Raw genomic sequence first — 13,435 nt, forward strand, 5'->3', positions numbered from 1 at the left:
ACTTATAAACTGACCTCGCCCAAGCTCAACCCATGCAAACCACTCTTCCACCCTGACACAAGGGAGGAGATGGTGCCACCCCCATGACAGTGATACTGCCGAAATACCAGCTGCTTGCTATTCCAACACAAGCAGAGAACCAGGAGGCATCAACAAATCATCTGACTCAGCTGGGGACAGGAAAGAAGACAGATCCTAATTTCCTAATGGATCCATCTAAGAACTGAATCTTAATTTTTTTCCAGTCCTAAGGTGCTGCAGATGCTGCACGGCATGCCCTCTCCTCTGCATGGAGCAGAGAGAACATGCAACCTCAACAAGGTCTTACCAGCTTTGCACACCAACTAACCGCTGCCTGAAGTCATTAGCTGCTCTCCTTGGGCGCTCATTCCCTGCTTCAATTATTCCCCACTTGCTCTGGGCTCAGCATGCAAAGCACCCGGCCAGCCACGGGCCACTGCTCCAGCTTGCAAAGCCAAGCCCAGCTCCGAGGGCAGGAAGGCCAGCCAGGCTCCGCAGCCCCCAGCTCCCCATCCACCTCCTGGAGGGTATATGCTGCAGCTGTGCTGCTCAGGCCATCCCTGGAGCAAACTGCACCATCAGCAGGGACTGGCTGAAGAACAAGAACCTCGGCCACAAAGAACTGTCTTGTTTTACACCAGTGCCTGAGAAGCCCACACGTTTGAAGGACAGTGCCCCCTTGCCCAGCAGAATCCACAATAAGACCTGAAAACCTGCCGAAGCTTGTGACCTTTGCCAGCCCAGGCAGCAGTGATCAGAGGGTAAAGCCACACACCTGGACAACGCTCAGTCAAATCTTCCTCAGGGCTGCCCCATGACCCAAAGGAAATAAACCCTTATAACGAGCATGTGGCTTCCTAATGCTGCTACAGCCAACCGGCACTTCCAGCTCTCCCCATCCCTGCTGTGCCCAGGGAGACGCCAGGCTGCAGACACCCCTCTCTGCCCTCTCCCTTGCTCCCCACGCAGCCCAATACCCTCACGGGAGTTACCACCTCCCACGTTCCTCAATTCAACCCCAGTCCCCTGCACCTTATTCCCACTTGGATTTTGCTCCAGTCCCAGCCCCTGGAACACAAGTCCCAGCTCAGTTTCTCAGGCTGTGAACTGCATCATTCCAGCCTTGTTTCTGAGCCAAGGTTCAAGTGGAGTTAAGCTCTAGTGAGATAAATCAGTGGTTTCCCTCTCAGAAACACATTCCCACCAATGCAGCCATACTGAAGCCTCCGGCACACTCAAACACAGATGGGTTTGGGCAGGGGGTTGCGCAGTGGACAGGAGCATGGGGTCACTGCCTCTGACCGGGACCCATACGTGTTAGCACAGTGCAAATGCAACCACAAACGTTGGTGCTTCCTTCAAAATAAACATCCTTCTCTACAGTCACTTTATTAAAGTATTTGTCATGCCCCGCACAGCTCAGCACTTTCCAGGGAAAAGCCCCAGCCCTGTGCACCAAACTTTGGGAACAGCTTGTTTGTCATTTTCATGAGACAAACCAGCCCCATGGCCCATTCCATAGGGTGAGGGGCCTGAACCCCCCTGTGCCTGCCCCAGGTGGGAGCCGGCTGGGGGCTCCTGCCACAGGGAGGGGCAGGACTTCTCATACCCAAAAGTTTCATGACTCAGTGACTGGCCGCAGCGGGGAAAGAGGAGGGACATGGGGACGTGCTGCAGTGCCCCAGATAGAAGAATAGCTCCAGCTGTGGCACACACAAGCCCATTATGTTATATTACACATCGGAGAAGCCATGCACAAGCTCCAGCAAGTCTGGCTGCTCTGCTCTTGCAAGAAGAGGGACACCATCCCTTGGAAAGCAGGGACACCGTGCCCTGCTCCAGCCCTGCCGCCGAGACCCTTATGCCACACTGAGCCCCCCAAAGAGAGCCCTTCCCAGCGTCTGGAGGGGGGCAGCCCCCCGCAGCCCCCGGGGGATGCCAGCGGCAGCTGTGGGAAGCCTTTGTGCCCTCAAAGCAAGCGCGGCCGCGATGCCGGGGCTGCAGGGGGTGGGGGTGGGGGGTGTCCCCTGCCGCATCCCCGCGGGAACCCGCTGTCGGGGGGGATCCCAGCCGCGCTGGCCGCTCCCGGGGGGGGGGCCCGGCCCCGAGCCCCGGGCTAACAGTGCATCCTAGCGGGGACCGCCGCGCCCAGCAGCCCGGCCCGGGATGCCCCGAGCCGGCAGCACGCCCGTCCCCCCCGGGCCGCTGCCCAGCCCTGCCGCCCCCCGGCCCGGTGCGCTCCTACCTGCGTGCAGCCCCGAGCCCGGCTCGGGGGGCTCCAGCCCCGGGGGGCACAGCGGCAAGGCGCAGAGCAGCGCCAGCGCCAGCGCCCCGCAGCGCATCGTGCGCCCGGCGCCGGCCCCGCCGCATCCCGGCCCGGCCCCGCCGCCGGGGCAGGCACGGCCCCCCCGCCCCCGGCCCCGGCCCGCCCCGCCCCGGCCCGCCCGGCGCTGCGGGGACCCCCCACACCCCGCGGGGGGGCTTCCCTCCGCCCCCTGCCCCGCACGCACTGCTGCTCCCGGGGCACAGCGCTGCAGGGGTTAACGCCCCGCACCCCAAATCAGAAGCGCTCCCAACGCCCCCCGGCGCTGCAGTGCTTGGCGAGGGGACCCCTCCCTCGGGATCCCCCCCTGCCCCACTGTGCCGGCTCGGACACACGTGCTTGTCCATCCAGCGGGTGCTGCAGGGGTTAATGACCCCCCCCACACACACACGTGCTGGGTTGCCCCCCACCACGTGCTGGTTTGCACTTCATAGGGAAAGGAGACACCTCCACCACCACCCCAGCTACTCAAATAATAGTTGCTGTAAGTGTTTTCCAGAGTGCTTTGTCTCCAAAGCTGTACCCCACCCTGCTGCCTCCCCCAGGGGGGTACCCGACCCTGCTCCCACAGGGTGATGGGAACAGGGCAGCCTCCCACCGTGGCATCATGGGGTGAGTGAGGGACCCCGGCCCCCCCTCCCCCCCCCCTCCCCACCCCCTGAGAGCTGTACTGGTCATCTGGATTTAATGCCGCTTTCCGTACCCAGAATCTGGGCTGGTTCACCCCCTTCTTGGCATTGCATGGGTTAAATCCCCCCTCCCCCAGGTCCTGCCCAGTCCTCACACCACTGCAGGCTCCAGAGCCACAGCAGCAGCACTGCGAGCAGACACCCCAAAAGTGAGTTTCCCCAATCACCACCCCAGACAGCCCCATGCCTGCACAGCACCCAGCACGAGTGCATCCCCCTGGCAGAGCCCACTGGGCTGCACACCAAGCCCTCCAGTATCACCAGTGGCACAGTCCCTGCCACTGTAGCCACGTCAAGGCTGCTCTGCCCTGGGTGACAAACCCCTGAACGCTCCCAGAGGCCCTTGGGGGGTTATGCCTCATGCCCACTGGGGAGGTAGGCTCACTCCCAGTCCATGCTCATGTTTTCTCTGCAGCAATCACCCAGAGACCCCCAAAAAATATGGGAGCGAGGGGCTGAAGACCTGCCTGCCTGCGGGTGGAGGACCCTGCCAGAGCACAGGAGATGCTCAGACGTCCAGCGGTGTCACCTTGGCTGTCATTTTGCTCAAACACCACACCATGGCAGTGGGGAATTAGGCTTCGGTAAGCTCCATTGCTGCCTGATCTTGGCGTTCTGCGCTCAGCCGCTCCCAGGCCCTTCCCCTGCCACGCACTGACTCAGCTGGTCAAGGAAATGAAGGTCAGAGACACTCAAGGAGACATTTGTTTTGCCCCATAGAAGACTTTATTTGTCAAGAGCATGTGACACAGGCTTGGCTTTCCTTTCTCAGGTGTTGCTGAATCCTGCTGACTTCCATGGCTGTGACCTCTCCCAGCAGCACTTCTCCTGTCGCATCCCTTGGCTCTTTGCTGCTGTGGGACACGTAACCTCCTCGCAGCGCAGAGGTGCTGCCCTCCATTACTTTCACGTGCCGCCAGCCCACTGCAGGAGAAGGTTTTTTTTAGGTGGATCAGCTGCAGAACCAGGTCTTTTAAACCAGCTCTCCACTTCATGAGGAGGGGAAAAAAACCCTTGGAAAAGTCATGCATTTATCCTGCAGCAGTCCTGTCGGCTCAGCTCAGCATCCTCTTTCTAAACATGCTCTCATTTTGCTGAATCCAGTGACACAACCACATCCACTCCCCTCCTCAGTCTCCTGTGAGAAAAATGGGGGTTTACACCCCTGTGGGTATTTCAGACTTTTGTGCAGGAGTAGCTGGACAAGGACTGTGCCTGCTCCTCCTCCTCCTCCTCCGCTGCTTGTGCCGTGCTGGGCAGAGGAAAGGCTGCCAGAAACAAAGAAATAATAAAAAGACACAGACAAAGCCAGTGCTGGGATATTCTGTTTCAGAGCAATGACAGAAAGGGGAGATGAAGATAAAATGAATAAACTACGGTTATTGATACTGTTTTCTTTGAAAAATCACAGCCCTGCTCTGTCGGCATGTCCCAGGCTTCCTCTGTGGGCCAGGGGTCTCCGTGCTGGTCTTTCCATCAGTTCGCTCGGGAGCTGGTTTGCTCAGACCGCCCTTCTCAAACAGCTCAGCACCTCCTTCATGCCCCACCTCAGGACTTCACCCCCACCAATACTTGCACAGCCTTATCAGAGCCACCCTTCCGCATCACCCTGCAGAGCTCCTCACAGCTATTGCTATACATCAGTCCCCGGCCTTTCATAATTTTCATTATTGCTCCTTTTCTTTGAATTCCCTCCAATGAACCAATGGGTCTGCTAGGGAGATGCCAGCTTCCCTGTGGCACCTCACTAGCACCCTACCAGGAGCCTGTGGATGTAAAATTATCACGCACACATCAGTGATTTAAAACACCAAGACATGAAGGAGGCAGAGTAACCTGCAAGAGCTCAGGACCTTGTCCTCTCTTCTGCACTCGTTTGCTGCATGACCCTGGGTAATTTAGTCCCCTCGAGGCATCTCAGTTTATTTTTTTTTGTTACATGGAGATGCAAAACTAGCCTCTCTCTCAAAATACTTTGGAATGTGCTGGGGGACAGCATTGAGCTGAGGCTTATTATGGTCAGGCACTTTCTGAAAACGGTGCTTTCTACAGCTCAGAAAATATCAGGAGATCTACTCAGGGCTGATCAAAAGGGATGAATTCTACTGGGATGAGTAATTCATCACTTTGGAGGGCACACAGGAGTCTCCAGGCACTGTCTGCACATGTGGCTGGAATGGGGAATCAGCCGGTGATGCTGGGTTTTCATGCTCCGCGGAGCACAAAAAGCCAAATTCCCTAAGCACCTTGGACTCAGGTGTGTTCAGTGTCTTGCCCTGAGTTTTCTGCATCCTTAGACAAATATTTCAAGGAATGCCCCTCAAAGAGTGGCAAGGGGAGATGAACCAGCCTTTTTCCATTTTTTGTTTCCCTAGAAAGTACAAAAAGCCTGAAAATGCTACCTCCTAATGCGAGAACAAAGCATGGGAGTGCTGTCCTCAGAAATACTGATCCAGATTGTATCCGCAGGGCTGGGAGTGGAGATCTAGGGAACAGAAATACAGCGGTCTCTGCTAGCAAGATGTGCCGCTGAGGGGAAGAGACCTGATGCAAACTCACTCACAGCAGCTTTTCATGAATGTTGTCACACTGGCCATGAGGACCAGGCAGCGCTGGGGCCAAGGTACAAAAATAGAGCCGTTTTGTGGAGTTCAGCTGGACCCAAACCCTGCGAAGCAAAGCCAGGTGTTTCAGCTCCAGTGTCTAAGATGTGGGAGATGCTCTGAGTGTGGCAGCAGGGATCCCAGCTGCTCCAGCTCCTTCAGCCCAGGGCTTAGGCAGTCCCTGTAGAAGCTGTGGGGTGCATTGCTGCCTTGGTCTCACGGACCAAAAGAATACAACTGAAACAGGTCAAAAGAAATTTAAAAAAAAAAAAAGGGGGGGGTGGGGGCAGAAAACCATCAAAAGGCTTTACGGATTTAAAAACACATATGGGATTGTAAACTGGGTTTGGAGCTCCTGTGTGACACACATCTGGAGGGGAGAGGTTGCTCATCTGGTCCTCCAGGCAGATTCCAGCTCCCCAGATGGTTGTGGTGGAGCAAATGCCACGGGGTCTCTGCTGAAGTTGGGATGCACAAACCTTCCCTTGTACACTGCTCAGACACATTAAGAAATCCATTTTGCATGCTTGTTTGGGATATCTCAAAAAGGTAATAAAAATCCTACTTTTCTCCCCTGTGCTCCCCTGTCACCCTGCCCAAGAAACCCAAACCCTGCACAGACTAGACTGCAAGTCAAGAGAAGTTCTTCTGCTCAAAACTTCACTAATAATGTATTGTGTGACCTCAAGCAAAACAATTTTCTTCCCATGTTACAGCCTGACCTGTGATCAGGAAGTTAAGGACCTTTCCCTTGCGTTTCACACCATGCCCAAGTCTCAGGTGGGACCTGGGATGGTCTCATCACAGCAAAGATGCAGCAAGAGAGAAGAATAAGAGTTGCATACTAAAATAGACCTCGTGCTCTGGAGAGTACTAAGAAATGCAACAGTGCGATGGTCCTCCCTTCAGCGACGCTCTGCAGCTGCTATTAATTTTTCTCAAAAATTTTTTGGAGCTGTCCTTGGCGCTGCCAGAAGCATCGCACCAGCAGTCCCTGATAAAGGAGTTGCACACAGTGGATTTTTCCCCTGTGTGGGGAATCAGGGCGGTTCTCCACCCAGGATGTTCCCTGAAAAAGTTCCTGCCCATGTACCAACAGCCCTTGGGTTTTCCTTCTGCTCAGTGCAAGCCTCGGGAGTAGGAACTTCAAGGTACACCCAGCAAGTATTATAATTATTAATATTATTTTTTTTCTACAAGTGCTACAGCACACCCTGGACACGTGGCAGACTGCTGGCACCAATCCAGCCCCACAGCCACTGATGTCCATGCCCGTGCTTCCCTGAGGTAACGCCAAGAAATGGGTTCAAATGCAGAAATTTAATAAGGGTTAATGCTAAAGGGAGCCGCATGCGCAACATTTTTGCACATCAGCAAGAGAAACCGTCCCTCTGTCAAAAACCTTGAAGGAATCAATTACTGCTAGGGTTTTTTTGTAAACCTCAGCTTAAATTATGTGATTTTGCTGCCTGTTGGACTCCAGGAACTGCAATCTCCATACTGGATCCACACTGCAAAGGCAAATTTGCAAACAGCTCTCTACTCAGACCAAGCATCTGTGAAGCCTGTATGGAAACAAACACAGACGTGGCCAATTTCTTTGAAGCATCCCAATTTGGGCTAAACTACATCCAGTTTCACACCAGATCTCAGGGGCTATCCCTCAGCGCGGTGGTCCAGCCAAGCTGCCTCCTGCAGCTCTCTCCTAGCCAGCCCGCCGGTGGGAGGCTGCTCTCCCGGTCACTAGGCACACTGCACACACCATCTTTGAATTTGTAAGGTTTTTTGCTAAGTTTTTATTTTAATTCAAGGACTTTGCTTCATACAAAATGTAATTGTAGAAACAACTGCAGAATTCAAAGTTTGGCTGATAAATATTACTCAGGCAGCAAACTAGGCAATCACAGAACCTTTTTTTTCCTTTTTTTTTTCCCCCTTTTTTGGGGGGGGGTAAAGTTCCGCTTGTGTTGCATGGTTGGAACTTTTATAATTTTTAACACTGTTTTTTTAAATATAAAGTTTTGCAACAAACCCCCAATTTATATCAAATATAATTAAAAATTAACAACTGATGAATACATTGTATCAAAAAAGTACGAAGATAAACATTTTCCATGCACATACTTTTTATATATATGTATATATGTATATATTTTACATGCAAACATTACTTATTCAAAGTACAGCCACTACGAGACTGGTTCTGGATGCAGAAAACTGATTGGTGCAATTCAAGTTTGGCAACTCACTATGAGGATTCTTGGAAATATCATGTATGCATTGAAGAGACAGCAGAGAGGCTGTAAAAAAAGGCAGGAAAAGGGTTATGAACAATTGTGGTCAGGCTTGTCTGTCACTGTCATCGACCCCTGCGAGGCGGGTGGAGGATTAGACAACTTGAGATTATTCTTCTTCGGGTTCTGCCTAAGAATTGGAGTGACCCAAGGCCGTCGTTTGGCTGTGCGCTTCCAGATGGTGTGTCAGTGAGGGGCTGGGGCCTGGGGGGCTGAAAAGGTAGAGGAAGGGGAAAGGCAGAGTGGAGAAAAAGTCAGAATTACTCAGTACAGAAAGACATCTCTTTTGCTTTCCATTGTGGGTACAATGTTTGCATGCACTGTCAGAGAGATTGTGTTTTCCCTCTCCTTCCTGGAGTAAAATAGTAACATTTTCTTTAAAATTTCAAATAAAGTGTTTGTGCCTTCATATAAGGAAAATGTATAAAACATTTGGTCACAATCATGCTGAAGCCTGAAACAGGAAAATCCAGCAGATAAAGCTACAGAATGGATGAAGGTCTTTCTGACTGTTGGTGGTTTGGATGTGTTTCCAAACGTGTCATCTTGTTGCATAGCCCTCCGTTTGCAAATTACAGCCATTACCCATGGTGGACCTCTGGCCACCGCACTTGCTTTATTCAAAGTGCACATAAATACAGAGACAAAGATATAGACAGGAGTTATCCTTTAGCAGAATCCAGGGATGAGATTGGCCAGAGATTACTAGTTCGTAACGGAACATAAAAAAAAACAAAACCAAAAACACAGAAGGAAACGAAAACAGGTTGAATTGCCTCAACAGAAGAGCTACAGGAGATGTGAAGACCCACCCTACAGCAGACTGCTCCCTGCCTGAGGCTGAAAGACTTTTGCTGAGAGCACGAGAGACCTCCTGAGCATTTTGGTAGCATCTGATGCCCTCCAAGCACCCCAGCGACAAAACGAGTCACCAGGGTCCAGCAGGACCTCTGCTCATCATAAGCGACCACTTCGGCTGCAGAGGTTTCACAGTCCTGGGGCTTGGTAGATCCTCTCAAAAAATTATCTGCCCAACCATCTCCTCCTTCCTATCAGCATTTTTAGCCATGTGCTTGCCTGGCACCTCCCACCCTTCCTTCTTTAACCTTTTGACAGCTCACTACGCGTCGTCTGGCTGCCTGTGCCCCAAATTAGCCCTACAACGGTTTGTCAGACCCACAGACACCAGGTACTGCCCTGGCTTTTCTTTCAGCGCTCCCTCCCCACTGGCACAACGCGTTTGCCCCTTTCCCAGGCTCAAAGCACAGAAATTCACCCGTGCCCAAAAGAAGGAAATCATCCAACACAGGAGGCATTGCAAGAACACAGACATCTCATCCCTGAGAATCAGAGTTAGAGGTTTAGCGCTTTTTTTTTTTAACCTTCTCTTAACAGGCAACAAAATCAAGACTCTCTCCAACTGCTCTCTCCAACTGCCCATAGAACCTGGCCAGAGCTCTCGCAGCCCGACTGCAACTTGACATGCAGTGCAAAAGGCGCTGCTGCTCCTGCAAGAGCATCTCTGCAGATACTGTACTTTTCCACCTGCATCTCTCCTGCAGGACCTAAACATTAGTCAATGAGAAAAGGCCGGTTTTATTTGCTGCAATCTCTCCCCTCCCACCAATAAAAATATATATAAAATAAATAAAAAAAGAAGAAAAAGAAGAGAAAAAAAAAAAAAAGGCCAACAAAACCCAAACCAACCCCAAACCGTGTTTGCCTTCCCCACTGTAAGCTTCCAACCTGGTACTCAAATACACTGTCCAGTAACGCGACGCGGGCATTGTGTGCTCCGCGGAACCTCCAAGACGAGCAGCTCCTCCGGGCTGTGCCCTCCCTCCCCTCCTGCCCCTCCCCACGCTCGCCCAAGGTCTGATGCATCGAAGCAAGAGGTTGCATCGTCGCTGTGAAAGATTTCAAAGGTTAGGCACTTAGTAGTGAACAACTGGAGCATTCGGTAGAAACAGTGGGACCTGGAATGACAATTGGACTAATTCTCTACATAAAGAGTATTTTTTTCTTTTTTCTTTTTTCTTTTTTTTTTTTTTACTGTACAATTTACAAAAATGCACACAATGAAAAGTTAAAGTTCTATCTAATAGCTTGATATAAAACCAATAACATTTCTTCTTCTCACCCCTATGCTTTTTCCTCTTTTTTTTTCTGGATATTTTTTTTTAGTTGTTTTTTTTTGCTAAATCAAGCTTATATTGTAAACAAGACAAAACAGTGAGGGCATGTTGCGGTCAACAGGAGAGAGGGACGGAAAGAAAAAGTCTCAGCAGCAAGGAAACAGTCCTTAGAAAGTAGCTCTCTTGTGGCTTTATCATGTGTCAGTGTGAAGGACCCGACGTGGTGAGTAAAATAAAGAGATCCACATGGCAGCGGTGTCAGAGCAGAGTCCTGGCTGCCAGAGCGCTCCGTCAGCCCGGGGGTGGGTCACCAGCTCCGCCAAAAAGGATTGCTGTGGCTGAACATCAAGTCCCAATGGACTGTCCTTTGTTCTGGTCTGTGTCTCTCCTCTCCCAGTTTCTTGGGTAGATCACTTCTTTCTTAGCAGTGAATGAGATAAAAAGCGGATGCGATCTTTGTTCGTGCGTGTCCGTTTGCAACCCCCGACTCCCACCCTGACCGGGGAAAAAATATAACAAATTAATTAAGAAATAGCCCAACAAAATCTGCGCCAATCTCAAAAAGGATCGACAGTCTGCTTTCTCTGCCGTTGAGGGTGAGGACTGCTCTTCTTTCGGCTTCTCGCATGTGTCGCAGATTTGGCATCTGGTGCGTGTCTTTGAACTAGACAAGGCAACAGGGAGGCAGGCGAGAGGGGAGAGAAAGATGCATTCCCCCCACTGCCTTCCCCCTAAGGAGGGAGCCTTCTTCCTCGATTTGTCTAGTGAAAAAGAAAAAAAAAAAAAAAAAGAGAGGAAAAAAAAAAAAAGAAAAAAAAAGAAGGCGAGAGGAGAAAGGCTGCAGGAGTGTCTCCAGACCCAGGGGCAGAGCAGTTCTCGTGGCAGGGGCTGCCCCATGGGCCTCCCTCCGGCCCCAGGCACCGCGCGCATCGGAGAGCGCAGCCTTCCAGATGATAAAACTCATCGATTTTTAACACGCATGCCTTGAAGGGTTTTGCCATGCCGCTAGCACCAGTCATCCTCATCGGCTTCATGGTAGTAACTACGTCCTCTGGTGCCAGTCCCAGGGCCCGTGTTGAGACCCAGCGTGTAATGGTAGCCGTTGGGCACCCTGCGGATTTGGTGAGACTGGGAGGTCAAGGAGGAGACGTAAGAAGTCCTTGAGGACCGGCCCGAGTTGGTGGCCACCGCCTCCTCGAAGGTGAGCGTGTCCTCCGGCACCACGCAGTAGGGGCTGTCGGCGTCATCGCGGTGCCCCAGGTAGGGGTCGGAGCCGATGCGGGCCACCGCCGGCGGGGGCGGCTGCTGGTCCCCGCGCAGCAGCGCGTTGTGCTCAGACAAGCCGCGGCTCAGGCGTCCCGGGGAGAAAGTGGGCAGGCCGGTTTGGAAACTGGTGAAGTGCACGGGCGAGGAGTTAGCGGTCTTGTAAGTGATGCTGGGGCGTGGGGTCAGTGGAGTCTGTGGGAGCTGCCTCCGACCCCGGCATGGGGTACTAGCACCAGATGTCGACAGCAAGGGGCTCCCATTAACTGAACCACTGCCCTACATAAAAATTGGAACAAAGCAAATCAAAAAATAAAAAAGGGAAACACCAGACAAACACAAAGGCAGGCAGGTATAAAACAGAAGGAGAAGCAACAGAAGGGAGAGACAAGTCACAAGAGGAAAGAAAAGCAAAAAAGAGAGAGTTTAGACAAGCACAGTTAGGGGGAGGAGGTTCTCGAGAAATCATTCAACACAAGATGTAAAGTGCTGGAGAACTAAAGTTCTGCGAGCAGTAAAGAAGAACAGAAACGATCAGAGCATCAGTAGGACGCAAACTGGCAGACGGCTCCAACAGAAGGGGACACTGTCCGGAGGGAAGGCATCCACATCATACACGGGCTCGACATGCGCCTTACCTGCACTAGGTGGGAGCAGCTCAAAAACAAGGGAGGGTTTGGGGGTTGGGGTTTTTAGTTTTGCAAATACAGTTTTGCAAAACAGAACTCTTTGCTCTGGGGGTGGATTTTTGCAAAACTTCACCTGACAGTTGTGGTTACTGGTGCTGGGGATCGTTTCTCTGTTCAAAACAGAATTATACGGAAGGAGGGTTTGGGGGCAGAGTAATTTTTTGTAGGTTTGGGAATGAAATGCGTTTTGATTAAATAGCCCCTTTCTGGAAAAAAACCCAAACCAACAATGAAAAGCTTTTGGGGTGGGCTTTAACTAGCAAGTTCCTTAAACAAAAATACATTTACCTCCTCCTCCTCCTCTTTAATACTACACATTTTATTTTTGAGTGGCAGAAGAATCTGACAGCTTCCTGGGTTACTAATAGTGACACGTGGGAGTGAACTAAGCTACAGTAAGTTAAAAAATGCCACGAGTAAGAGGAACAGACTCTTGCTGTGGCATTTCTGTTTACATTTTCCCAGGGCAGTACATGAATAGCCCCGCGAGCGCATTTTAAAAATCTCTCAGCAGATTTTGAGACCAGACCTTTATTTTTTAAAGAGCCTCTTTTCCTTCCTAGAAAAACATCAAGGTGTTGCTTGTTGGGCTAGCAATCAGTGCTTGTTCTGCTCTGCCAGCACAGTTTTCAGGGCAAGCGCAGCAGTGCTGGAGACTACCAGCCCAGGAGCTAGATGCAGAGGCTATTTTAGAAGCTGTTCACATGAGCCCTGCCCTGTCCATCAGAAGAAGGGGTGATACCTGCATTATCTGGGGGTGCAGAGCACCGTGGGTGTCACGCTCTGCAGCCCTGCTCTCCGCAAGCTTTGGGGACTGATGTGGCATTTGCTGCTCGTGCTGCTGGGCCAATGACTCATGTCTTTCACAGCCTGGAAACAGTCTTTGCCTTTCTCTTCTTTCATTTTTACCCTCTCCCTTCTCTGGCTTCCTCACATTTCAGCTTGACTCTCTGCTACAGACACGTATTCCCATCCCCGGCTGAGCTGCCTCCCATCACCTCCCTCCCTGTGGTGATGGAGCAGGTGGTGACCCCCACCCAGTGACCTACTGTTTTCCCAGATCCAGGAGAAGATGCTCAGCTTTTTGCAAGACCCTGAGGCTGAGCCCCTCAAAATTACGATACTTAAAAAAAAAAACCAAACCAGAATTAAATTGTTTAGATAAATATTGCGCTGTCTAAAAATATTTTTTGTGAGATTTTCAAACCTTCTTTACCCAGGACCAATGCAGGAAAGGGTCTTGGACTGTAAAAAAAATGGTGAGGTCTTTTTTCAAAATGTCCAGCAAGCTCCTTCCTGCTGAAACATATGGAAATTCTAAGAAGTTTCATCTCATTGAAAAAAAAATGCTTTTCCCAGATTAAATGGGATTTATGTTTAATAATTCTCCTGCGCTGAAAAGAACGCTGCATGTCTAT

At 51.3% G+C, this 13,435-nt stretch overlaps 2 protein-coding genes across 2 annotated transcripts in view; both read right to left on the reverse strand.

Moving 5' to 3' along the window:
* Nucleotides 1–2,382, reverse strand: part of LOC106112062 (collagen alpha-1(I) chain-like) — a 90,625-nt gene extending 88,243 nt beyond the window's left edge. Inside the window, 1 exon segment of the mRNA XM_055793775.1 lies at nt 2,267–2,382. Coding sequence (XP_055649750.1) covers nt 2,267–2,363 — 97 coding nt within the window. The 5' untranslated portion in view covers nt 2,364–2,382.
* Nucleotides 2,383–10,442: 8,060 nt separating this feature from the next.
* The window catches only part of CACNA1B (calcium voltage-gated channel subunit alpha1 B), a 296,336-nt gene continuing 293,343 nt past the window's right edge, over nt 10,443–13,435 (reverse strand). The window contains exon 49 of the mRNA XM_055817932.1: nt 10,443–11,607. Within this exon, the coding sequence (XP_055673907.1) occupies nt 11,071–11,607 (537 nt within the window). The 3' untranslated portion in view covers nt 10,443–11,070. The remainder of the gene's footprint in view (nt 11,608–13,435) is intronic.

The sequence above is a fragment of the Falco peregrinus genome, chromosome 1, assembly GCF_023634155.1.
Source record: "Falco peregrinus isolate bFalPer1 chromosome 1, bFalPer1.pri, whole genome shotgun sequence".
NCBI lineage: Eukaryota > Metazoa > Chordata > Aves > Falconiformes > Falconidae > Falco > Falco peregrinus.